General features: G+C 48.6%; 2 protein-coding genes across 2 annotated transcripts; both read left to right on the forward strand.

Annotated features, from left to right (window-relative positions):
• Window positions 1–3,456: 3,456 nt before the first annotated feature.
• LOC125459999 (leukotriene B4 receptor 1-like) lies at window positions 3,457–5,117 on the forward strand. Its single transcript, XM_048547014.2, has one exon. It carries the CDS (start codon window positions 3,666–3,668, stop codon window positions 4,671–4,673), a length of 1,008 nt encoding a protein of 335 aa, XP_048402971.1. The 5' UTR covers window positions 3,457–3,665; the 3' UTR covers window positions 4,674–5,117.
• Window positions 5,118–25,641: 20,524 nt separating this feature from the next.
• Window positions 25,642–26,622, forward strand: LOC125459939 (leukotriene B4 receptor 1-like). Its single transcript, XM_048546932.2, has one exon. It carries the CDS (start codon window positions 25,642–25,644, stop codon window positions 26,620–26,622), a length of 981 nt encoding a protein of 326 aa, XP_048402889.2.
• Window positions 26,623–26,865: the final 243 nt, after the last annotated feature.

The following is a 26,865-nucleotide window of genomic DNA, read 5'->3' on the forward strand; positions in this document are numbered from 1 at the left end:
CCTGGAAATATCAATCAGGGTTACTTTTCAGTTCACTCAGATAAAGACAGTTAAATTTGTAACTCAGCTTTTTATTCTTTGGGCTTCCAGAAGCTAGAGAGAGAGATTAGGCAGGGAGATTTCAAATCTTTATACTGTGTCACCAGCAGCAGCCAAAAGTGTGTCCCTGAAAACATATTCAAAAAAAGACTTCAAATATGGTTTTTCCCGACTAGACTGATTGCCTTTTTCCAAGGTCTCCATTTCTATTCAACAGTTGCTATCTGTTTGAACATAGGTTCTGTTCCAGACTTGCCAGCACCAATTCCCAGGAACTGAGCTTGTTAATAGCCACCTTCTGCTATCTGTTTAAACACAATATGCTTCCCGGGGTGGGGGGAGGTGGTTGCTCTATCTGTCGGAACCCAGTTAATCAAGGTTTAAACTGCAGTAACCTTCATGTCTGGCTTCATAAGTAAACAAAAGCTTGTTGGGTCTGAACTTTTACCAAGGGCTGTTTCTCAAAGCCCACATCTTTTTCAGCACACAGTCCACAATTCACAGCTTCAAGCCATAAAAGAATAAAAATAAAAATAATGGAGAAAAATCAGTAAATGTCCTAACTGCTAGCAGCTATCAGTTTTCCACCTTTAATCCACCCTAGAAACACGAGATGAAAATGGAGAGTCTGTCTCATTGCATGATAATCACCAATGGCACATGAACAAAATGTATTTTATATAATCTTCACTTGATACCACTGCTGAAGCTAACAATATTTTTAAAAAATCTGTTTTTATTATTCTCTGTTCTACACTGTCTTTCATGAGGAGGGGCTGTATTCTGTACACTTGGTAATTACGTGTGACTAGAGCTGTCCTATTTATTACTATTGCAATAGGCCATCTTGTTAACTGAAGAAAATGTAAAGACCTCTATGGCGGTGCTTCCTCTACCACAGGTCATTACATGGGTCAAGCAATATACAGATAAAGAACTGGGTGGGGGTGGGGGTGGGGGGGAAGCCCGGATTTCCCTTCTTACTGCCATTGTGAATCTATATAAAGCATGTGGACAGCAGCGGTCCGAGAAGGGCAGCTCTCAAGGGCAGCTGGGAATGGGCAATAAATGCTGGCCCAGCCAGTGATGCCCACATCCCATGAGTGAATGAATCGTAACTGGTGGCAGTGAACTGCCTCAAACAACCCCTACTCTGAACCACTGACTGCAGAGGTGGCAAGGGCTATAGGATAGTGATGGCAGTAATCGAGGTAATACCATGTCAGTTCATACTGATTTTATGAATATGGTTCAGAGGCTGAAAACACATTGGCCTATATTTCATGGCCCCACCGTTGGAATATTTGAAGTGGGGTGGAGGCTGGGGGACTGGTAAAATAAAACAGGTGGCCTATGACCCAGCTTTCTGCGCACCTATGGCCCTTCTCCCATATTGTATTGGGTGGTATCAGGAAGCTTGCCTGGGCTTATTGGGGCTCTACAGCAGCAAATTAATGGCCTTTCAAGGGCCTCGTCCTGTCTTTACCACTACATTATGTGCAGTAGGTAAACATGATGGGCAAGATGAACAGCACAGAAACTTTAGCTCCATGGTCTGCTGTCAGACAGGAAGGGAAGGCACACCTCCAGTCTTCAGGTCACTGTCCTCCTCTCGGCTTCTAACACCCAGCACCCTCCTGTTCCTTCCCCTAGCCCCCCAACTAGCCCAGCTCAGCCAGGCAGGCCTATTGAAAATCCCCAGACCTAGCAGATAGCCAGGATCCTTGGCACTTCATCTCAGGAAATGTTTGTAGTCAGTGGCCACGTTGGATTCTGGTGCTGCTTGTAGTACAGAGCAATCAGGATGGTTGGCAGATCTTCCAAATAAGGGCAGAAGTCCCACATCAAATCAATTGTAATTTGATTATGGGGCAGCCAGTTTTCAGGTGGGGTGGCTGTCAATAGACTTTTCAGTTGGGAGTGTACGAGGAATAGGCCCTTGTAAAATGAGGGTACCAGCAAACTTCACTACAATTGAGAGCCTAAGTGTAGCAAACAGCAGAAATGTAAGCCCGACAAGCAGAGACACGTTCTGAGCACAAGATGGTACATTATGTGCATCCAGGCCTTGTTTATGGGGAGCAACATGTCGTCTTCGTGATCTAATGATTGAGAAACTGTTGTCAGTGAAATATTTCTGCACTTGTCATTTCCTGTGTATATCTAAAGTCGTTCTACAGCATCCAAAATGTGTGCATTTATTATATTACAGAAGTTATCAGCACTTAAAGAAACTTATTTGTATGTCCATTTTTTAGAAGTATTGATGTTTCTGGAAGCTAACCAATTTATTATCTGTCTTGGAAGTGCTAACCTTTAGGACTGCCAATAGTTTTGGTTAGTTACTTGTTTTTGGTTGTTGCTAAGAAATTGACACAATGAAATTCCACATTTCAAAAACCCAGATTCCTACAATTTCACCAGTGATTCAAATATTAACTTTTCAAAGAGAAACTTGGATTTGTTTTTCATAGAATCAGAGAATCCTTATAGTGTGGAAATGGGCCATTCGACTCATTTGAATCTCATATGACTATCTGATGAATGTCTCACCCAGACACACCCCTCCCACCATATCCCTGTAATTATGCATTTGCCATGGCTAATTCACTTAGCCTGCATATTCCTAGACATTATGGACAATTCAGCCAATCCATTTAACCTGCACACCTTCGTACTATGCAGAAATCCATGCAGACACGGGGAGAGCATGATTTGAGAGAAAAAAATAAGCACTTGGCTTTTGCAACTGGCATTAGTTTACTCAATGCTTATTCAAGTGGGAGTCAGCTTTGGTTTACTGGTATACATGCCCAGCTAACTACCAAATGTTGTCTATTGAATCTTATTTCAACAAACTCAACGAATTTGCAGTGCCTTCCTGAAGGAGTGTTACACTGAGCAGTGCCATTTTCGGATGAAGTGTTGAATGAGGTGTAAATCCCATAGCAATGACTTGGAGGAAAATGTTGCAGCTTTCCTGATGTCTTGGTCAAGTTTTATCCATCTACAACACCAACAATTGACAAACCATTCACTTAGCTCACCACTTCTTCTCATATTGTCTACTGGGTCTCACCTCTCATAGTGATTGTCAAACATCAGTACTTCAGCAGAAATTTGATGGCTCTTTGACTAAGATTTTGGTCATCGATCAAACATCTCCGTATGTAGCACATGTTAAATTTTATTTAATAACACCGACCCGAAGCAACATTGACTATTTCACTACAATGCAGGAGCTATGTAAATGCAAATAATTCCTCATATTGGTTTTGGTATTTTGTGGCCTGCAATTATGCAATTTGTTTGCTGTGTTTCGTATATTACAACAGTTATTAGCGTACTTCATTATTTTGAAGCATTTTAAGGATGTTATGAAAGACAACGCGTAAATAACTCTATTTTTGTGCTTTAAGTGTCAATTTCTAACATACACTCGGTCTCTGAGCAGCAGCGCTTTCCATATGGGCAGAGCAGAACTAATTATAAATAAACTGTTGTTCGTTGAAGTCCTTTATCGGGTGGAGATGACGAGAGATAAACTGTGGTGGGAGGGGGGTGGAGTGTGAAATTAAAGTAAGTTCCTCTTGATGTTTTTAGGAGAAATGGTGAATTGCTGAAGGATGTCTGCAGAAGGAATGGACTTGTCCAACACAACTGCGGATCATACTTCAGTGCCAGTACAAGATGCAGTGGCGTGTGCTCTGCTTGGGTTGGCATGTCTTGTTGGAGTACCAGGAAACCTCACAGTGATTGCGACAATTCTTTGTAACATTAAGCAGCGGTCTTCCACCATCGTACTCATCTTATCTCTGGCTGTAGCTGACTTTGTGGTCCTGGTTACTTTGCCGTTTTGGATTTACTTTCTCGCCGATTCGTGGATTTTCGGAATCCCGCTGTGGAAACTGACCTTGTATCTGATCTTCACGTCCATGTACGCCAGCGTCTTCTTCATCGCGCTGTTGAGTGTGGAGCGTTTGGCGGCTGTGCTGTACCCGTTCCTGATTCAGAAATTGTGGAAGAGAGCAGCAGTGAATAAAGTAGCTACTTGCATCTGGATTTCGGCTTTACTCCTCGCTGTTCCTACTCTGACAGTTGAACTCAAGCTGGATGAAAATGGACGGCCATATACAAGAGCATATTCCTCTGACCAGCAGCAGATGGGTCTTCTTCTATTGGAAACTCTGGTGGGATTTCTCATTCCTTTCAGCGCGCTGTCTATCTCATACGTTGTAGTTTCTAAAAGAATAAAGCAAATGATCTTTCGAAGAAAAAACAGATCGGTGAAGCTAATTGCGGGCATCGTGACGGCATTTGTCATTTGCTGGTTTCCTTATCACACAGGAAACATTGTCAAAATTTCTTCACTCTTAGCAAAGACCTCAAATTCCGAACTCGCACAGAAACTGGACAGGGTTTACCGCTCAATGAAAGATGCATCTGGGGCCCTGGCTTTCATCAGCAGCTCCATTAACCCCATCCTTTATGCATTTGCCGCTCGGAACTTCAAGAATGGGTTTAAAATGTCAAATTTTGCTAAAGTCTTTCAACAAATGAACAGTTTTAAGGAGAGATTGGAGAAAGGGATGAATAACTCTGAACATCGGTCTGAATCGAAAACTATCCTTTAACAGTGAGAACTATGCTGATACGTAAATTATGACAATGTGGCCATGTGTTGTTGCCTTTTATAGTTACAGATAAGTGAGTAATGTTTGTACATTCTTTGTGTGTTGTAGGACACCCTTGCTCCTGAATAACATGACACGAGAAATCTTGGAAGTATTGTAAACTGCTTTTGTATCTCATAATGCTTTGCTACCAGTTTATAACTAATTAATTACAAAAGAAAATGTTGGGATTCTAGGCCATGAGGCTCTTATTGCTGAGATAATGGGAACTGCAGATGCTGGAGACTCCAAGATAATAAAATGTGAGGCTGGATGAACACAGCAGGCCAAGCAGCATCTCAGGAGCTCTTATTGCTCATGCTTGGCTATTAATGCCAGCTGATAGTTGGGGAAGAGGCCAGGAGTGGCAGATGAATATAGATTAGATTCCCTACAGTGTGGAAACAGGGCCCCTTTGGCCCAACAAGTCCACACCGCCCCTTGGAGCACCCCACCCAGACCCATCCCCCTATAACCCACACACTCCTGAACGCTATGGGCAATTTAGCATGGCCGATCCACCAAGCCTGCACATCTTTGGACTATGGGAGGAAACCGGAGCACCCGGAGGAAACCCATGCAGACACGGGGAGAATGTGCCTGGTGCTGTGAGGCTGCAGTGCTAACCACTGAGCCACCGTGCTGGCCATGGCAGAGGGAAAACCCAACAGTACAGGCACCAGTGGAAATGCCTTAGCATACCTTATCACTTGAGACCAGTATTGGCTGTGATGCCAGTAAAATTGATGATGGCACCAGTACTAATTGTGACAGCACTACTGGTCATGGTCCCATCAGTTCTGGTCAGGACATCTGCTGGGATGTGGCATTAAAGTGCCAGTGAGCATGCAGCATATGTGTGGTGCAAAATGTAGGCGGCTCATGCCCGGATGAATTATACACATTTTTTTCAGGTTGAATGAAGGGAATTAAATCCAAGAGTCTGTCCATGGATTGGCCTGGGCACCCTCATTTCAACCACATGTCTGCATGGTTGATAAAAATGGGGGTGCCCAGGCTAACACCAAATTGTAACACTCATTCAACAGCTTGAAGGCTATCTAATTACAAATCAAAATCATAAAAGTACACAGCCCTATCGCAGACTTTAACAGACACTGTGACAAGCAACCAAACAAAGCAGACACACCCTCCTGTCTTATCGTTGCAACATAGGCTGTTGTGGCAAGACCTGTTTTCTCCTGTTGTGTTTCAGTTCATAATCATGCCTGACATATCATTCTGGGCCTGGGCTTCCAAAATAACTGTTTGCAATAGAGCTTATCTGCAACAGCACACAGATGAAAGATGGAATTTGAATTCAGTTGCAAAAAAAAATTCTGGAATTAAGAACTTACTGATGACCAAGAAATCTTTGTCAATTGTTGGACGTCTGCCATCTTCAAATGATCTGGCTAACATGTGACTCCAGGCTGACAGCAATGTGGTTGACTCATAACAGCATCTCTGAGTAAATAAGGTTCAGCAATAAATGGCCTAGCAGTGATGCCCTCTTACTGTAAATAAATAAAGAGAAGCAGAAAGCACAGGACGGGTGTAGGACTTTTGGATAGGTTGTTGAAGCGGGCACACACTCTGCCATGAGTCGATTTGTCATGGAATGTGCCCGAGCTCCGTACAGCAGCAGCCAGGGTCTTGACAAACGTCGTGGAGCTGACAGCATTTTCCCTTTGGTGGTTTGTGATCTCTCGGGGAATAGAACTTATTGGTTTCTCTGCCTCAGAAGTGCATTTAGGTGACAATGTTGTGAAGTTATAGACTACATTCATATAGATGACATGCTTTGGAGCTGAATGACAACAGAGAAAATCCTATCTTAAACATCACATCTATATCATACTAGTGGTTTTTTGGGAACCATTACCTGGTGCAATGTGAGAATAGTTACCTTCCCCATGATGAATGTACAGTAGTGTCTGCATGGACACTGGGCTCTCCACCTATGCCAGGCAGTGGCAGTGCAGGGCTTTTGCTCATCTGCAATGATCTGGATAGTTCTGGTCTCATGTGAACTTGGCTTAGCTGGTCTGTGGAGGTCATTGTAATAAAACTAAAACGAGAAATCTCTTTAGCCTCCTCCTACCCAGATGGTACATTCAAATCTTAAAGAAGAAATTATGTTAATGTGCATTTGGCAAACAAATATGTTCCACTGTGTGTAACTCAGGGATTGCTCTTGGATGAGATCATACAGCTGGCCTATTCTGTCCTGGAGGTGACTGAGCATGTTTGTAACCTCCTGCAGTTCATGGCTCAGGGATTCCACCTTCTGTAGGTGGACTTCTTTCTCTGCCTCACCCAGTTGCCTTCCCTGCCAATCAGATTTGCCCAACTTGATGTAGGGGAGATCAAGGTGAAACAGAGTTGAAGGGGCAAATTCTGTTGTATCTAGCTGCTTAGTCTTGGCCCCTGGAATGTAGCTGGGCATCCCTGTTAAGGAACCATCCACTAGGGTCTGCAGTTGCTTCTTCCAGGCACACTTTGTGTCAACTATCTTGTCCTTCTTTCAACATTGGCACTGAGGTAAGGTGTATACCACATGACACGTACACAGATTTGTCACTGCCATTCTTCAATATTATCCCTCAAATTCATAATTCTTTCAAGAAACCAAATGAGCTCCTTGATCACCCGCCTTGGTTGCTTTTGTGGCCTCTAATGCCTTCTGGACCTGCATTGTTCTGCTTAAGCCATCGGTGTGCATTTACGACTTGGTGGTCCCGCTTTTTAATCTGCTACCATCTCCCTAAGTTCTTGTTGCAGGGTACTATCCATTTTCTACTTCTAGCATTGGAACCAACACATTATCTGACTGTTTACCCTTTTCTTCCAGAATGCTCAGCAGCTGTTCAGCCGTATCTTTGATGTAGGGTCCAGGGAGGCATCACACCAACCTGGAGTCACAGAAATGCTTGTCTGCATCCCTCACTATTGGATCTCCTACCACTATTACTGTACCTCTACTTCTGCTCACCCCCTGTGCAGGTGTCTGCTCTCCCCAGACAATCTGTCACCCTTGAACTTGCTGATTTCTAATTTGGAAAAGCTGTCTGAATTTTCCATGGGGTTTATCAAGTACATCCTTGCCTCCCTTTTCTGACTGATGGTCACCCATTTCTTGTCTGACTTCACCTCCTCGAGATGTGGAATGTCTGCCTCTAAAAAGTATGCTGTCCACAAACCCCTCAGCGTCATGGATGCATTGCCTTGCTTCCAGGTGACACTCCAAAATCCAGTGCCCAAGCTGGTCAAATTGGTGACCCCTCCTGCAGATGTGATCACACAGATCACCAGGAGTGTCCTACATCTGGGACTGAGCTCTGAACCGGAACTGAGTTTAAAAATTAAATCCAATGAAAATAACACTAATTGTCACAATTTTAATTTCCTATACTGTTAACTTCAAATTGTAGTCTCGCAGAAAGTAGAAAAATCTCTTGATCTGACTGACAAATTAGCTCCCTTCCTTAGCACACAAATTTCCAATATTAGTTAGAATTTATGATTTTTGAAATAGATTTATACAATCACCTTCATCACAATATAATTGCTTTATGCCCAGAATCACTCCATAGCTGTTTCTTCAACAAGAAAGACACAGATCCCTCTTAATTTCAGTGAATTCAAAAATCTCACTTAAGAGTCTCCACTTGTTATGGTCCCAGCTGATGTCATTACCAGACAGGTCAGATCCCAGATTGAAACTTGGCTCAATTGATCATATTTTGATTTGTTTTGGTTTTAACAAAGTACTCTCTTGCTGAAACATAAACATGCAATGCCATAGACTTTGTTTTAACAATTAAAGAGAAATTTAGTCATAACAGAAAAGAAGGCAAAATATAATAAACCAAATTAACTGATATGTAATACATATTCAAAAACTATTTAACTGATAGTAAGAGGATATTAATTCAACAACACTCTTATAAATTGAAAAGAAACAAAACAGCTTTTGTACTATAATTCACACATACCCCTGGTACACGATCCAAAACACCTGTACAATATTCTCATCAGAATGCCTGGATCCAACACTGACAGGGAGATGTATAGACGCCAGACAGGGGTGCAAGCACATCGAGCAAGGAGCTGTCCAATCATGTTGGTTGAAGGCGTGGGCCACAGTCAGTTAGTCAAGTCCACCCATGGTAATGAAGGGAGAGGGGAAGAGATAAGTGTAGTCGGGACTGAACCTCCCCAGGTTAGTCTTTAGGAGCTGGGGCAGACCAGGTACCTGGTCTCCAGCAGGACTCCAAGTGCCAATGGCCTGGGCTGTTTCCCCATCAGCAACCACAGAGCTGTTACTGTCAGGCACTCACCAGGTTGTGCTCCCACACTCTCAAAGGCTAACATCGCGATTGGAGGCGGTGGGTGGGGCGGGGGGGTCAGTGTCTGAGTTGGTGAGTGGTATGGGAGGTAGCCTTGTTGATGTTTTCTTTGAAGGCTCAGTGCTGTCATCCTCAGAGATCTGGGAGGGGTCTTCGGGGGTGAGCAGCTGTTTCTCCACCAAGGTCATGGAGAGGTGGAGAGTGCAAGACACAGGAGAAAGAAAGTGTCACAGCCAGTGGTTAGAAGTGACTGACACCAGTTGTGGGGTTTCTGTGCAAGTTGCCATGGGATGAAGAGTGGGACTTACTTGTTTGACAGGACATCAATAGTCCTGGGATTTCCCTTGTCTTCTCTGGGAATTCCCCTTGTTTTCTCTTATCACCCCATCAACCTCCAGATTCAATGCATCATTCTTTGCCACTTCCACCACCTGCAATCTGACCCCACCAGGAAGGATATAATTCGCATCTGCCTTCTGGAGGGACCTCTCCCTCCACAACTCCCTTGTTCGCTCCACACTCCCCATTAGCCCCACCACCCTGGGCACCTTTCCCTGCAACCGCAGGAGGTCCTACACCTGCCCCTCACCTCCATCCCAGGTCCCAAAAAAACCTTGCACATTAAACAGATGTTCACCTGCACATCTGCTAATGTGGTTTATTGTATCTGCCATTCCCGATTTGCCCTCCTCTATATGGTGGAGACCAAGTGGAGGCTCAGAGACTGCTTTGTGGAACACCTACGCTCGGTTCACGACAAACGATAACACCTCCCAGTCGCAAACCATTTCAACTCCCCCTCCCACACCCTGGATGGCATGTCCATCCTGGCCTCCTCCAGTGCCACCCAGAAACTGGAGGGACAGCACCTTATAATCTGCCTTGGAACCCTACAACCCAGTGGTCGCATGTGGAATTTACTAGCTTCAAAGTCTCCCCACCCCCCTCATCCCAAGACCAGCACCCAACTCTAATGCCCGTCTCCTTGACCTGTCCATCTTCTCTCCCATCTATCCGCTCCACTATCTACCTGCTCTCGCCATCCCCCCCTCTCTATTTATTTCAGAGACTCCTTCCCCTCCCCTATTTCTGAAGAATGGTCCCAACCCGAAACAACAGATTTCTTGCTCCTCTGATGGTGCTTGGGCTGCTGTGTTCATCCAGCTCCACACTGTGTTATCAATAGTCCCAGTCTTTTCCTGTGAGAACCAGGTTTCTGTCCTTCAAAGGGGTGAAGATACTAGCAGGTTGTGAGAAGATTTGTAGCTCAGGTTGAGTTTCTGGATATGAGTTAGAAGGTTAGTTTTCAGATGTTCATCACCTTTTATTTTGTTTGTAAAGAATATACTTTATTCATAGAATGTACAAAAAGAAATTTATACACCTCCCCAGTCATGCAAGCTATTCCCGGTTACCCAGGGGGTACGTACACCAACTAAGGGCATAAACAAAACAAAGAAGAAATAAAAACAAAGCAAAGAAAATACCCCGGCAGTCGTCTCCCCGCACAGTCCCCGTTGGCCCCCTGACCAGTTGGGGAAGGCGCCAGCTGGGCCCAGTTACCAAATAGGGCCCTTGTTTCTATTCTGGACGAGGGGTTTCATACCGTGGTCTTTCCCCACCGCACCTTGGCGGCGGCTGCCCCAAGCTTTAGTGCGTCCCTCAGCACGTAGTCCTGGACCTTGGAGTGCGCCAGTCTGCAACACTCGGTCGGGGTCAGTTCTTTCAGCTGGCAGACCAGCAAGTTGCGGACAGAGCAAAGAGCGTCTTTCACGCATTGATGGTCCTCCAGGCGCAGTTGATGTTGGTCTCGGTGTGCATCCCAGGCAACAGCCCGTAGAGCACGGAGTCCTGTGTCACGGAGCTGCTCGGGACGAACCTCGACAAATACCACTGCATCCACTTCCAGACCTCCTGCGCATAGGGACACTCCAGAAGTAGGTGACCGACAGTCTCGTCCCCCCCGCAGCCGCCTCGAGGGCAGCGTGCGGTGGCGCAGAGATTCCGGGCATGCATGAAGGATCTCACTGACAGAGCACCTCTCACCGCCAGTCAAGCAATGTCCTTGTGCTTGTTTGAAAGTTCTGGCGATGAGGCATTCTGCCAAACGACTTTGGCAGTCTGCGTAGGGAACCCCACGACGGGATCCACCCTCTCCTTTTTCCGAAGGATCCCGAGGATACTACGTGCTGACCACTGCCTGACGGCCTTGTGGTCAAAAGGTTTTTCCCTTCAAAAATTTCTCCATGAAGGACAGGTGGTACAGGACGGTCCAACTACTCGGAGCGTTCCTCGGCAACGAGGCCAGGCCCATCCTTCGCAACACCGGGGACAGGTAGAACCTCAGTAAGAAGTGACACTTGGTGTTTGCGTACTGAGGATCTATGCACAGCCTGATGCAGCCACACACAAAGGTAGCCGTCAGGGCGAGGGTGGCGTTCGGTACGCCCTTTCCCCCATTTTCCAGGTCTTTGTACATGGTTTCCCCGCGGACCCGGTCCATCCTCGACCCCCAAATGAAGTGGAAGATGGCCCGGGTGACCGCAGCGGCGCAGGTCCAGGGAATAGGCCAGGCCTGTGCCACATACAACAGTACCGAAAGCCCCTCGCACCTGACAACCAGGTTCTTACCTGCGATGGAGAGAGACCGGAGTGTCCACCTGCCCAGCTTCTGCTTCAATTTGGTGATACGCTCCTCCCAAGTCTTAGTGCATGCCCCAGCTCCACCCAACCAAACACCCAACACCTTCAGGTAGTCTGTCCTGACGGTGAAGGGGATGAAGGAGCGGTCGTCCCAGTTCCCGAAGAACATGACCTCGCTCTTACCCCTATTGACTTTGGCACCAGAGGCCAGTTCAAACTGGCCGCAGATGTCCAACAGCCTACTCACCGACCGACGATCAGTGCAGAAGATGGCAACATCATCCATGTACAGGGAGGTCTTGACCTGAAGGCCTCCACTGCCTGGGATAGTCACGCCCTTCAGGCTCACGTCCTTCCTGATGGATGCGGCGAAGGGCTCCACACAGCACACAAACAAGGCAGGAGAGCGTGGGCAGCCCTGCCTGACTCCAGATCGGACGGGAAAACTGTCCAATTCCCACCCGTTGATCGAGACTGCGCTAACGATGTTGGTGTAGAGCAGCCTGATCCAATTGTGGATGCCCTCCCCGAACCCCAATTTGGAGAGGACGTCCCTCATGTAAGCATGAGAGACCCTGTTGAAGGCCTTCTCCTGGTTCAGGCTGACGAGGCAGGTGTCCACCCTCCTGCGGGGGTCGATGTCATGGAGGAGATCGTATCCCTGATGAGCGCGAGGCTCTCAACGATCTTCCTGCCCGGCACAGCACAGCTTTGGTCAGGGTGAATCACCGACTCCAGGACACCCTGGAGACGACGTCACCGAGCCGTTGTCCTCCTTCAGCCGGCTAAGCACAGACCTCTCTTTGTGCACCTTCAAAAAGAAGAAACGCGAACACGTCTCGTCCTGCTCCACAGAGTGGACCCTGGACCGGAAGATTATCCTGGAGGCCTCCGCGGCGAAGAGCGAGGCTTGCTGGCCCCTCACCTCGTGGAGGTCCTCTGTGACATCGACCCCCATCAACTGCAGAAGAAGCAGGTTCTGCACCCTTTTCTGGAGTCGCAACAGCTTTCCCCGCCTCTCTCTCGCCTTCCGAACACCCTTGAGGACAAAGAACCTCTTGATGTTCTCCTTCACCGTCTCCCACAAGTCGCCCGGAGACTCAAAAAGGGGTTTCACGGTTCTCTAACCAGCGTACTCCCTCTTAAGCTCCTCGACATTCTCCGGGGTCAACAGAGTTGTGTTGACCGTTCCTGTAGGTAACATCAGCCACTAGGAGGCGCCCCCCCACCACCTCCTGAACTTGAGAGATGGTGAAGTCGCGCCCCCGCAGCAAAATAGCCAGGCCCGAGGACCGACAGTCGTTACCCCCCCGACCAGATTGAAGGCCAACAGGTCCAGGTGCCGGACCATTTCCCGTACCTGCCGAGGTGCAGTATCCCGCACTCCTGCAGAAACAGGAGGTCCGCCTTGACGGTGGTCAGGTAGGCCAACGTGGACACACATCTTGCGGTGGACTTGACACTGCGTACATTAACGCTCGCAACTCATACCCCCATTGTGGGCAGTGACCGCAGTACCCTCCCCAAGTCCAAGGTCCAGCCTCTCCATCTATCCCTTCATGACCATTGCCCGGGCTAACTGCTGGACGCTCTCCGGGCTCAGGAAACTGTCCATGCTGCCTTCCGGGTGGCATCCACCCATCGTGGTTATGGAGGCAGGAGAGTCCAGCTCTGGGTCAGGCTGGGACACGCTGTTTCCTCTTTCCCACCTGAAAGTTCCGGGGGGCCATCCAAGGCCCCAGCAGCGCATAGCTGGGTGTTGGAGGGAGCCTCAGGATGCCTCCCGTCACCTGGAAGCGGGGTGCTGCTTTCCTTCTCCCTTGAGATCTTTAGCTTCTGCTTTGGGTGGGCCTCGTCCGAATCTCCCTCGTCAGAGGAGCTCTTATAGCCCCCCTGTAGCTGCCTCTTCCCGCCTGATGGTTGCGGTTCCTGGGCCCGTCGACGCACCTTCCTCCTGGCTTTCCGGACCGTCGTCCACTCCCCTGGTTCGCCTGTCGCCGCCTCCATCGACTCCGAGTTGTCGGGGGGGACCGGAGCCTGCAGGGGCGCTTTGCTGGCCTCGGGCCCATCCTGCGGGGCTGGGCCCTCCTGCACGACCTGGCCCTCCTGCACATTAGTGGGGTCCTTGCAGGGCCCTGGTGCCTTCCTCTCCTCCGGGAGGGCTGGCCCCGCATCGCCCCTGCCGGCGACCTGGGTGTAGGTGGTCCCCCGCTGTGGGCATGCCCTATAGAGGTGGCCCGCTTCCCCGCAAAAGGTTGCAGCTTTTCTCTTGTGGGCAATCTTTTGCAAGGTGTCCCTCCTCCCTGCAGTTCCTGCAGATGGTGGCTTTGCAGTCGGCCGCCACGTGACCTGACCTACCACAGGCGTGGCAGACTTTAGGTTGCCCTGTGTAGGTCAGGTAGCCCTTGCTCCCGCCCATCGCGAAGCTGGACGGTGGGTGTACGATGTTCCCGTCTGCGCCTGTCCTCAGCGTCACCTTGACCTGCCTCTTACTTGTCCAGATGCCAAAGGGGTCCATGATGTCAGTTAGGTCCCCTTCCACCTTCACGTACCTTCCAAGGAAGGTCAGGACATCAGCTGCTGGCACATGCGGGTTGTACATATGTACAGTCACCTTACGGCTCCTCTGCGCTGGCATCACAAACAGTGGGACAGCGGTCAATACAGAGAGGGGGCCCTCACCTCCTTTCTCCTTGAAGATCTCCAGGAAGCGCTCGCAAAGCTTGGCACTCCTGAAGGTCACGTCGTAAAAACCTCCTCCGGGGAAATCCTGCAGGCAGTAAATGTCCACAGCAGCGAACCCACAACAGTCCAACAGGACCCTCTTCACGAAGAAGGTGCGGTCCACAGGTGCACCTTCATCCACCTTCTTCACGGAAACACGGATGGTGTTCCGGACCCCCTGACCCGGGGCACGAGCACTCGCCACAGCCATCGTTGCAGGTTGGCTGCTCCCCTGAACCAGCATTAGGCTGAAGCCAGCATTAAGATCCACCGGTTGCAAGGGTGCACAGCCAACCCGACGTCTTCCTTCCACCTCCAACACAGTGCTCTCCTCCTCTCGGTCTACAAGAGAGTGGGTCTTTATTTTGTTCCGGATGTAAGCTGGTTCACTGAGCGGGAAGGTTCGTTCCCAGATGTTTCGTCACCATTCTCGGTAACATCAACAGTGAGCCTCCGACAAAGTGCTGGCGTTATGTCCCGCTTTCTATTTATCGGGTTAGGTTTCCTTGGGTTGGTGATGTCATTTCCTGTGTTGGTGATGTCATTTCCTGTGTTGGTGATGTCATTTCCTGTTCTTTTTCTCAGAGGATGGTAGACTGGCTCCAAATCAATGTGTTTGTTGATGGAGTTCTGGTTGGAATGCCAAGCTTCCAGGATTTCTCGTGCGTGTCTCTGTTTGGCTTGTTTGAGGATGGATGTGTTGTCCCAATCAAAGTGGCGTCCTTCCTCATCTGTATGTAAGGATATCAGTGATAGTGGGTCATGTCGTTTTGTGGCTAGTTGATGTCCATGTATTCTGGTGGCTAGCTTTCTGCTGGTTTGTCCAATGTAGTGTTTGTCACAGTTCTTGCAAGGTATTTTGTAGATGACATTTCGGAAGTGACTGCCAGACTACTCGGACTTCTTGGCATCATGGTAGCCCACAAACCCACCAACACAATAAAACAGCAGCCAATGAACTTAAAAGACCCTATACAGACAACGAGCAAAACGAACGTCAAGGAGCGCCGGAGGGCCCCAGCTCCGCAACCATCAGGTGGGAAGAGGCAGCTACAGGGGGGCTATAAGACCTCTTCTGACGAGGGGGATTCGGAGGACGCCCGCCCAAAGCAGAAGCTGAAGACTTCCACTGAGAAGGAAAGCAGCACCCCGCTTCCAGTGGACGGCAGGTGTTCTGAGGTTCCCTCCGACACCCAGCCACGCGCTGCTGGGGCCCTGGAGGGGCCCCTGGAAGCTGCAGGAGGGAAGCAGGAAACAACGTGCCCCCAATCTGACCTCGAGCCGGACTCTCCTGCCTCCGTCACCCCGACAGGGGGATGCCACCCGGAAGGCAGCACGGGCGGTCTCCTGAGCCCGGAGAGCGTCCAGCAGTTCGCCCGGGCAATGGGCATGAAGGGACAGATGGAGAGGCTGGACCTTGGACTCGGGGAGGGTACTGCGGTCACTGCCCACAATGGGGGTACGGGTTGCGAGCATTAATGTGCGCAGCGTCAAGTACACCGCAAGATGTGTGTCCACGTTGGCCTACCTGACCACCGTCAAGGCAGACCTCCTGTTTCTGCAGGAGTGCGGGATACCGCACCTCGGCAGGTACGGGAAATGATCGGGCACCTGGACCTGTGGGCCTTCAATCTGGTTGGGGGGTAATGACTGTCGCTCCTCGGGCCTGGCTATTCTGCGGCGGGGGCGCAACTTTACCATCTCTCAAGTTCAGGAGGTGGTGGGGGGGGTCGCCTCCTAGTGGCTGACGTCACCTACAGGAACACTCCCGTGAGGCTGATCAACGTGTACGCCCCAGCGGTACGGAGTGAGCGGTTGGCCGTCCTGCAGCCGCTTCCACCCCGGCTGGCTACGTCCAGGCCGGTCATCCTAGGCGGAGACTTCAACTGCATCATCGATGCAGATGGAAGATCTGGCGTGGGGACAGCGGGTGGGGGGAGTCAACTGGATGTCACATCAAGATTCCTGATGGGCACGGTGAAGGACGCCAAGCTGCTCGACGTCTTCAGCTCCCCTGCAGACGGAGCGCAGCGGAGGTACACCTGGTCGTGGCCAGACGGGTCTATTTGCTCAAGGATAGACTTCCTGTTTGTGTCACGGGCGTTCTCGGTCAGGTCCACCGGCGTTGAGCTGGTGTTCTTCTCTGACCACTGCCTCGTGCTGCCAACTATCACTCACAGGACGGCCGGCCGGCCGGCAAGGGGACGTGGAAGCTCAACACGACTCTGTTGACCCCAGAGAACGTCGAGGAGCTTAAGAGGGAGTACGCCGGTTGGAGAACCGTGAAACCCCTCATTGAGTCTCCGAGCGACTGGTGGGAGACAGTGAAGGAGAACATCAAGAGGTTCTTTGTCCGCAAGGGTGTTCAGAAGGCGAGAGAGAGGCGGGGAAAGCTGTCGCGACTCCAGAAAAGGATGCAGAACCTGCTCCATCTGCGGTTGATGGGGGTCGATGTCACAGAGGACCTCCACGAGGTGAGGGGCCAGCAAGCCTCGCTCTTCGCCGCGGAGGCCTCCAGGATAATCTTCCGGTCCAGGGTCCGCTCCGTGGAGCAGGACGAGACATGCTCGCGTTTCTTCTTTCAGAAGGTGCACAAAGAGAGCTCTGTGCTTAGCCGGCTGAAGGAGGACGACGCCTCGGTGACGTCGTCTCGGCCAGACATTTTGAGGATCAGCAGATCCTTCTATGCCAGACTGTACGACACGAAGCCCATGGACAGCGCGGCCTCCATGTCGTTCCTGTCATCTATCACGGAGGTCTTAGACGACGGCACGAAGGATTGGCTGGACTGGCCGATATCCCTGGACAAGCTGACCAGAGCCCTCAAGTCCTTGGAGAGGAATAGGACTCCCGGGAGTGACGGCTTACCGGTCGAGCTGTATTCCACTCTGTGGGGCCTGGTCGGACAGGACCTGCTGGAGCTGCACGATAGTGCGCTTCGGGCAGGGGAAATGTGCAAGTTCATGAGGAAGGGCTTCGTCACCCTCATTTACAAGAGGAAGCGGGAGAGGGAAGAAATTAAGAGTTGGCGTCCCATTTCACTATTGAACGTGGACTACAAAATCCTGGCCAAGGTCATAGCCAACCAGGTCAGGTCTGCCCTGGAGTCGGTGATTCACCCTGACCAAACCTGTGCTGTGCCGGGCAGGAAGATCGCTGAGAGCCTCGCGCTCATCAAGGATATGATCGCCTACGTGCAGGACAGGAGGGTGGACACCTGCCTCGTCAGCCTGGACCAGGAGAAGGCCTTCGACAGGGTCTCTCATGCTTACATGAGGGACGTCCTCTCCAAATTGGGGTTCGGGGCGGGCATCCGCAGTTGGATCAGGCTGCTCTACACCAACATTGTTAGCGCAGTCTTGATCAACAGGTGGGAATTGGACAGTTTTCCTGTCAGATCTGGAGTCAGGCAGGGCTGCCCGCTCTCTCCTGCCTTGTTCGTGTGCTGTGTGGAGCCCTTCGCCGCATCCATCAGGAAGGACGTGAGCCTGAAGGGCGTGACTATCCCAGGCAGTGGAGGCCTTCAGGTCAAGACCTCCCTGTACATGGACGATGTCGCCGTCTTCTGCACTGATCGTCGGTCGGTGAGTAGACTATTGGACATCTGCGGCCAGTTTGAACTGGCCTAGGGTGCCAAAGTCAATAGGGGTAAGAGCGAGGTCATGTTCTTTGGGAACTGGGACGACCGCTCCTTCATCCCCTTCACCATTAGGACAGACTACCTAAAGGTGCTGGGTGTTTGGTTGGGTGGAGCTGGGGCATGCACTAAGACTTGGGAGGAGCATATTACAAAACTGAAGCAGAAGCTGGGCAGGTGGATGCTCCGGTCTCTCTCCATCGCGGGTAAGAACCTGGTTGTCAGGTGCGAGGGGCTTTCGGTACTGTTGTATGTGGCACAGGCCTGGCCTATTCCCTGGACCTGCGCCGCTGCGGTCACCCGGGCCATCTTCCACTTCATTTGGGGGTCGAGGATGGACCGGGTCCGCAGGGAAACCATGTACAAAGACCTGGAAAATGGGGGAAAGGGCGTACCGAATGCCACCCTCGCCCTGACGGCTACCTTTGTGTGTGGCTGCATCAAGCTGTGCGTAGATCCTCAGTATGCAAACACCAAGTGTCACTACTTACTGAGGTTTTACCTGTCCCCGGTGTTGCGAAGGATGGGCCTGGCCTCGTTGCCACGGAACGCTCTGAGTAGTTGGACTGTCCCGTACCACCTGTCCTTCATGGAGAAATTTTTGAAAGGAAACACCTTTGACCACAAGGCCGTCAGGCAGTGGTCGGCACATAGTATTCTCGAGACTCTTCGGGAAAAGGAGAGGGTGGATCCCATCGTGTGGTTCCCCACGCAGACTGCCAAAGTCGTTTGTCAGAATGCCTCATCGCCAGAACTTTCAAACAAGCACAAGGACATTGCTTGGCTGGCGGTGAGAGGGGCTCTACCAGTGAGATCCTTTATGCATGCCCGGAATCTCTGCGCGACCGCACGCTGCCCTCGAGGCCGCTGTGGGGGGGGACGAGACTGTCGATCACCTCCTTCTGGAGTGTGCCTATGCGCAGGAGGGCTGGAGGGGGATGCAGTGGTATTTGTCGAGGTTCGTCCCGAGCAGCTCCGTGACACAGGACTCCGTGCTCTACGGGCTGTTGCCTGGGATGCACACCGAGACCAACATCAACTGCGCCTGGAGGACCATCAATGCGTGAAAGACGCTCTTTGCTCTGTCCGCAACTTGCTGGTCTGCCAGCTGAAAGAACTGACCCCGACCGAGTGTTGCAGACTGGCGCACTCCAAGGTCCAGGACTACGTGCTGAGGGATGTGCTAAAGCTTGGGGCAGCCACCGCCAAGGCGCGGTGGGGAAAGACCACCGTATGAAACCCCTCGTCCAGAATAGAAACAAGGGCCCTATCTGGTAACTGGGCCCAGCTGGCGCCTTCCCCAACTGGTCAGGGGGCCAACGGGGACTGTGCGGGGAGACGACTGCCGGGGTATTTTCTTTGCTTTGTTTTTTTTTCTTTGTTTTGTTTTTTCCTTTAGTTGGTGTACGTGCCCCCTGGGTGACCCGGAGCAGCTTGCATGACTGGGGAGGTGTATAAATTTTTTTTTTGTACATTCTATGAATAAAGTATATTTTTTCAAATTAAAAAAAAGGTGATGAAACGTCTGAAAACTAACCTTCGAGCTCAGCGAGCAAACTCACATCCAGGTTGAAGATACTGTTATCAGACATCCCTTCTCCCACAGAGGCTGTTTCTGCCCTGTTATGGACTGCTGAAAGGGGAGGGGAAATGACAGAGATAAGTCTGGAACGCTCGTTTTGAGCCAAAACAGATTAAATAGCCTTCTCTGTGCCATGAATCATCAACATTTCTAGGTTTTTGTGAATTGCTTTTCATATATCTCTTGTTTCGTACATTTCTCCCACACCCCGCCATGCACTTTCTTCCTTCGCATTGTTCTTATGTATTTCTCCTCCTGCCTATCTTTCTCTAGTGCATCTAGTTTAGGTGCAAAGATACCAATATGCATGATTTAAAAGTTTCACACCTCAAAACACATTTGAATCTGCTTAGAAACAGTGTGCACGAATGAAACCTGTAAATGGTTCATTATTATTACTTAAAATTCATTTTCAGTTACTTAAAATTAGGTTACTTACAGTTGATGGATTAAACACCCTTCTTAAAACTGCTTAATTTTGTGATAAACACATTTTTATCTGTGCTAAAACTGCACCATATTACAAAATATTTTAAAATTTCAAAAGTCAGTTATGGGTTAGAAATGGACCATTCAGTCCCCTAGGCCCAGATTGGTGTTTTGTGTTCCCACCCTGGTGTTGACAGAACTCTCACTCTCTCTTAGGGTTATGCTAGAAATGATGATAATGTATATGCACCAAGCGATATTTGAGAATTCGTTACTGGACTGACTTCTGACATTGTGGTTTAAGCCTGTCACAAAATTCACAACTGTGTGAGAGAAAAACAAATGTGGTTCTCAATGCTGTCTGCTTCTACCCTGCCACTTTCTTAAAGCTACAGGAAGAGGTCGTAGCTGTTTGTACATTGAATTCAACAAAGTGTAGAAGACAGAAAAGAAAGATTTTTTATCTGTACGATGTAGAACCTCAGAATTGTTCTAGCTCGAAGGAAATTCACACTGGTGGGACAGATATGTCGCTAATTACAGAATGTTGTCTCTGCTTCTGGCACTAACAATGAATGCTGGATGAAGTTTCATGATTATCTTTTTTGACAACTTGCCTTTAGGGTTAGTAGTGCTCAGTGACATTGCTATCTCTCACTTTTGACAACAGAGTATTATCTATGATTCTGAAGGCCTTCTGTCTTCCTACTGACCTGGCCAATAGTTTTTCTCCGGTCTCATGTATATTCTCCATTTCATATTTTTATCATTTTCAAAGCCCGATGTTCTACCTCATATTCATGGATTCAGTTCACTTATTGATTCAGATCAGCTTCCCTCCTCCTCAGTCAACACCAACAAAAGCAATGGAATCTTGCTGCGCACAGATATACTACCGGGTTTGCTTATCTAAGAACGGCATAATGCTTGGTGAGTAAATCATTGGTGATGGAGCATTATGGGATTCCCAAGGATGTGACAAGCTGCTAATTAAAGGTAAATTTTTGTTTCCCTTGCCTTTGAGAAAGAACTTTTTTGTAAGCCTTCTCAAAGCTGAAATTTACAATGCTCATGGAGCCATTCATTTTTTGTTTCATTTCTAATTTACTCAAAGGCATTTGTCAAAATATCATTTTCCTCGTAAGTATTAATTTATTAACATTCATGAACAAAAGAATGGCCAGACGGTATATGGAGTTCTTAGTTTAATTATTAGAAAAATAGAGTTATACTGCATCCACTGTACCCGGTGTGGCTTCCTCTATATTGGGGAAACTAAGCGGAGGCTTGGGGACTGCTTTGCAGAACACCTCCGCTCGGTTCACAATAAACAACTGCACCTCCCAGTCGCAAACCATTTCCACTCCCCCTCCCATTCTTTAGATGACATGTCCATCATGGGCCTCCTGCAGTGCCACAATGATGCCACCCGAAGGTTGCAGGAACAGCAACTCATATTCCGCTTGGGAACCCTACAGCCCAATGGTATCAATGTGGACTTCACCAGCTTCAAAATCTCCCCTTCCCCCACCGCATCCCAAAACCAGCCCAGTTTGTCCCCTCCCCTCACTGCACCACACAACCAGCCCAGCTCTTCCCCCCTCCCCCCACTGCATCCCAAAACCAGTCCAACCTGTCTCTGCCTCCCTAACCTGTTCTTCCTCTCACCCATCCCTTCCTCCCAACCCAAGCCGCACCTCCATTTCCTACCTACTAACCTCATCCCACCTCCTTGACCTGTCCGTCTTCCCTGGACTGACCTATCCCCTCCCTATCTCTCCACCTATACTCTCCTCTCAACCTATCTTCTTTTCCCTCCATCTTCGGTCCGCCTCCCCCTCTCTCCCTATTTATTCCAGTTCCCTCACCCCATCCCCCTCTCTGATGAAGGGTCTAGGCCCGAAAGGTCAGCTTTTGTGCTCCTGAGATGCTGCTTGGCCTGCTGTGTTCATCCAGCCTCACATTTCATTATCTTAGAAAAGCAAAGTAGTTGCCTTTACAAAACATTGGTTAGGCCTCAGCTGAAGTGTTGTTAAATTCTACATTTAAGGCAGGCTTGGGCTGACAAGTGGCGAGTGACATTCGCACCACACAAATACCAGGCTACGAACATCACCAACAACAGACAATCTAACCACCGCCCCTTGACGTTCAACGGTGTTACCATCACTGAATCTCCCACTATCAACATCCCGAGAGTTCTTGATCAGAAACTCAAACGGACTCAGAATATAAACACAGTGGCTACGAGAGCAACTCAGAGGCTCAGAATACTGCGGCGAATAACTCACCTCTTAACTCCTCAAAGCCTGTCCATCATCTACAAGGCACAAGTCAGGGGTGTGATGGAATACTCCCCACTTGCCTGGATGAGTGCAACAAGGAAACAGACCTTTTTGTCTAACCAGTCCATGCCGACTATAATTTCAAACTAAACTAGTCCCACCTGACTGCGCTTGGCCCATATCCTTCCAAACAGTTCTTATTCATGTGCTTATCTAAATGTCTTTTAAACATTGTAACTTCCTCTGGAAGTTCATTCCATACGCAAACCACCCTCTGTGTAAAAAAAATTCTACCTCATGTCTTTTTTAGATCTCTCCTTAAAAATATGCCTCCCAGTATTGAAATCCCCCATCCACAGGAAAAGACACCTGGATTTCATAAACCTCTATAATGTCACGCCTCAACCTCTTATGCTCCAGTCAGAAAAGTCACAGCCTATCCAGCCTCTCCTTAAATTTAAATTCTCCATTTCTGACGACATCCTTGTAAATCTCTTCTGAACCCTTTTTAGCTTAATACTATCCTTCCCATAATAGGGTGGCCACTACTCCAGAAGAGGAATCACCCACGTCCTGTACAACTTCGACATGACGTCCCAACTCCCATATACAATGATCTGAACAACGGAGGCAAGCACAATAAATGCCTCCTTAACCACCCTGATTATAATGACACAAACATCAAAGAGTTATGTACCTGAACCTCGAGGTTTCTCTGTTCTACTACATTACCCAAGTCCCTACTGTTAATTGTGTAAGCCCTGTCTTTGTTTTACCAAAATGCAATACCTGTCAAAATAGATGTTAGAATAGGCAAGTAGCGAGCAATGGATGTGGTGTTTAGCATCAGCAATGGTGAGGCAGAGTGGAATCAGGTGAAGTTATAAAGGTGGGAGCAGGTGGTCTTTGTGAGAGCTTGAATATGTAGCTGGAAACTCATCCCAGGGTCAAATATGCGCCAAACATCATGGAAAGTTTGGTTCACCCTCAGGCAGGTGTCAGGAGCAACAGGGAGAGGCATATAGGCTGGGGCTATTTTCCTTGGAGCGTCAGAGGCTGAGGGGTGGTCTTGTAGAGGTTTATAAAGTCATGAGGGGCATGGATAGGGTGAATAATCAAGGTCTTTTCCCCAGGGTAGGGAAGGGCAAAACTAGAGGGCATAGTTTTAAATTGAGAGGGGAAAAATTTAAAAGGGACCTAAGGAGCAACATTTTCATTCAGAGTGGTATGTGTGTGGAACAAGCTGCCAGAGGAGGTGGTGGAGGCTGGTAAAATTACAACATTTAAAAGGCATTGGGATGGGTAAAGGAGTAGGAAGGGTTTAGAGGGATATGGGCTAAATGCTGGCAAATGGACCAGATTAATTTAGGATATCTAGTTGGCATGGACGAGTTAGACTGAAGGGTCTGTTTCCATGCCGTACATCTTGATAACTCTATGATTCTAAGTAATTTCTCTGCATCTCAGTCGTGATTGATCAGCCCGTCATCCTAAGATCTTGCACCTCATGTAGGGAAGTGAAGGGGTGGCGGCAGGAAAGCAGGAGATGTGTTAGATGTTGGTGGGGGTGGGGGGGTGGTGGGGTTGCTGTTGACTGTGGCAGTAGAGGTTGAGTTGACCAATGTCACATCAACTGTTCTCAATTAAAAGGTCAATGCAGGCCAGAGGGAGGGTTCCAGGTGTGGAGGGAGGGAAAGTGTTGGAGGTAGGTGAAGGGGTCTGTGTACGAAGGCAAGGACACCTGTGTTAGCAAATTGGCACAGAGGCAGTAGAGATGGAAAAAGAGTTCAACACCATGTTGTGTCCAAAATTCATTGAGGAAGCGTAAACTCAGTAATTTTATGAATTAAGGAATTATGAATTAAAATCAGACTTTCATGATCAGAATTAAATCTACAACAAGTCAAACTGTAGGTGGGACTGACAGGGAATTCCTCCTGCTGTTCGAGGAAGAACTCCTCCTATGGGAGTAATTGGACTGTATTTTTATCGTGTGCTTTGAAATATCAGTCATCATTCGTACTTCTCATTCAGAGCTTTACCCCACTGTCACACTACAAGAGTTACCATTTCCCCCAACCCTAAATCTCTCAGTTTCCCACATGGCCAGTCAGGGCAGTGACATCAAGGCTTATTACATTCACTGACAACTTTCCTCCTACAGAATGTAACAACAGAGATGGCAGCAAAAAGCTAGAAAGGTACAGAGGGCACAGTTGCATGCTCTAATAAACACCGTGACTGAGGATATGCCCATTTATATGGCTGAAGCTTTTGAAGACATAGCGCATTTTAACATCATCCTTTTTCCTCAAACTTCATTTCTTCCTCACCCAATCTTCTGAATTACAAGCTATGAATCACCTTCCCACACCTTAGCTCACCACAATTGTTATGTGATAATGGGAACTGCAGATGCTGGAGAATCGAAGATAACAAAGTGTGAAGCTGGATGAACACAGCAGGCCAAGCAGCATCTCAGGAGCACAAAAGCTGAACACAGCAGGCCAAGCAGCATCTCAGGAGCACAAAAGCTGAACACAGCAGGCCAAGCAGCATCTCAGGAGCTTTTGTGCTCCTGAGATGCTGCTTGGCCTGCTGTGTTCATCCAGCTTCACACCTTGTTATCTTAGCTCACTACAATCCTGTTCTCTGCTTGAGAATCCCAACAGCATGGAAGTAGTCTATTTGGCCCTTCAGATTTACACCACCCCTCCAGAGAGCATCCCACCCTATCCCTGCATTCCTCATGGCTAATCCACCTCACCTACACATCCCTGTGGCACTATAGCATGGCCAATCCACCTAACCCACACATCTTTGGACCACAGGAGGAAACTAGACACCCAGAGTAAACTCACACAGATTCGGGGACAATGTGCAAACGCCACACAGGCAGTCACCTAACGGTGGAATCGAACCCGGGTCCCTGGTACTGGGAGGCAGCAGTGCTACCCACTAAACAGCACGTGCTTGCCAAACTAAAGCAGCCTGTACAAGTCGATCTTGAGAGCAGTGGTGATGGAGAACACTCCCCCTAGCTTGGCAGGAACTACCTCATGATACATCTATTCATGGCAACACTGAGAGCCATCAGGTTGTATTTATAACTACGAATGAGATTTGGAGCTGTGGTCAATGAACAGTCAATTGCGTTGGGTTTGACATGTTTTTTGACACTTTTCTCATTCCGGGTACAATTCACAGCTTTTTAAGATAATTTGAGACGCATTTGAGTCCAGCTAGCAGCAAGTTATAAACTGCCCACTAAACGGAGATGTCCAACTCCACTTCACCTTCTGTGGCTTTGCATCAAGTCGCGATCTGTGTTATCTTTACACTCATATTTCTCATTGGCATGTTAGGGAATGTGTTAGTGATCTGGATTATTCTTTGCAACATGAAACAGCGGTTTCCCACTGTCATTTTGCTACTGAACCTGGCCATTGCAGATTTCTCAGTCCTCATCACTTTGCCGTTTTGGATTTATTCTTTCGCGGATAAGTGGGTTTTCGGAGCATCGTTCTGCGTCTCTCTGTTGTATCTGGTCCACAGCACCATGTTCGCCAGTGTATTCTTCATTGTGGCGATGAGCGTCGAGCGCCTCGTGGCTGTCCTGTATCCATTTACTGCTCAGAATTATTGGAGACGCGGTACGGTAAGCAAGGTGATCACCGTGGTCTGGTCTACATCGTTTCTCTTGGCCGTTCCCGTTTTTGCAGAACACAGGGCAGCTCAAGCTGAAACTCCCTACTGTTCACAGCTGCAACGCAGTTATCAGCAACAGAAAGGCCTCCTTCTGCTTGAGACTTTGGTGGGGTTTGCCATTCCGTTTCTCACATTGTCTGTCTGCAATGCGCTGGTTGCAAAAAGAATTGACAGAATGACTTTTGAAGGCAAAAGAAAATCAGTCAATGTGACCGTTAGGGTCACAATAGCTTTTGCAGTTTGCTGGCTGCCCTATCACATCAGAAACCTGTTAATAATCTCTTCAACATTGTCAAAGAGGTCGAGCCCAGAAACCTCCAAGATCTTGCTGCACATCTGTGAAAAGCTGGAGAATTTGGTTGGAGCCCTGGCGGTCACTAATAGCTGCATCAATCCAATTCTGTACGCGTTTGCTGCTCGTAGAATCCAGAAAAACTTTAGAGCCTCTGGGATTGCTAAACTGTTTCAGCAACTGAATAACTCTTCCGCAGATAAGTACGCCAAGGAAGCAAATAGTCGCAGAGCCAATTCACAACAATCCAGCTGTTAAGTATTATTTGTTTATTCTGCACATGAACATTTTGTGCAACATTGTATGTAAACCATAAAGGTAAACTTTGCTGATGCTTTTTTTTCGGATGCAATGCTTAGATGAACAGAAACTGTAGTGATCCACAGCAGACCTTATTCTGAATCGATTCAAGCTTCAAACTAATAAAAGTTATACAGAGGCGAGATTATTGACGTTTTCTGCATCTTGCTTTAATTATCTCTCACCTTAAATTCTATAACT

The sequence above is a fragment of the Stegostoma tigrinum genome, chromosome 16 (assembly GCF_030684315.1).
Source record: "Stegostoma tigrinum isolate sSteTig4 chromosome 16, sSteTig4.hap1, whole genome shotgun sequence".
In the NCBI taxonomy this organism is placed as follows: Eukaryota; Metazoa; Chordata; class Chondrichthyes; order Orectolobiformes; family Stegostomatidae; genus Stegostoma; species Stegostoma tigrinum.

Coding starts and splice junctions, on each gene's coding strand:
- LOC125459999 (XM_048547014.2), top strand. CDS start 3,666: ATGTCTGCAGAAGGAATGGACTTGTCCAACACAACTGCGGATCATACT.
- LOC125459939 (XM_048546932.2), top strand. CDS start 25,642: ATGTCCAACTCCACTTCACCTTCTGTGGCTTTGCATCAAGTCGCGATC.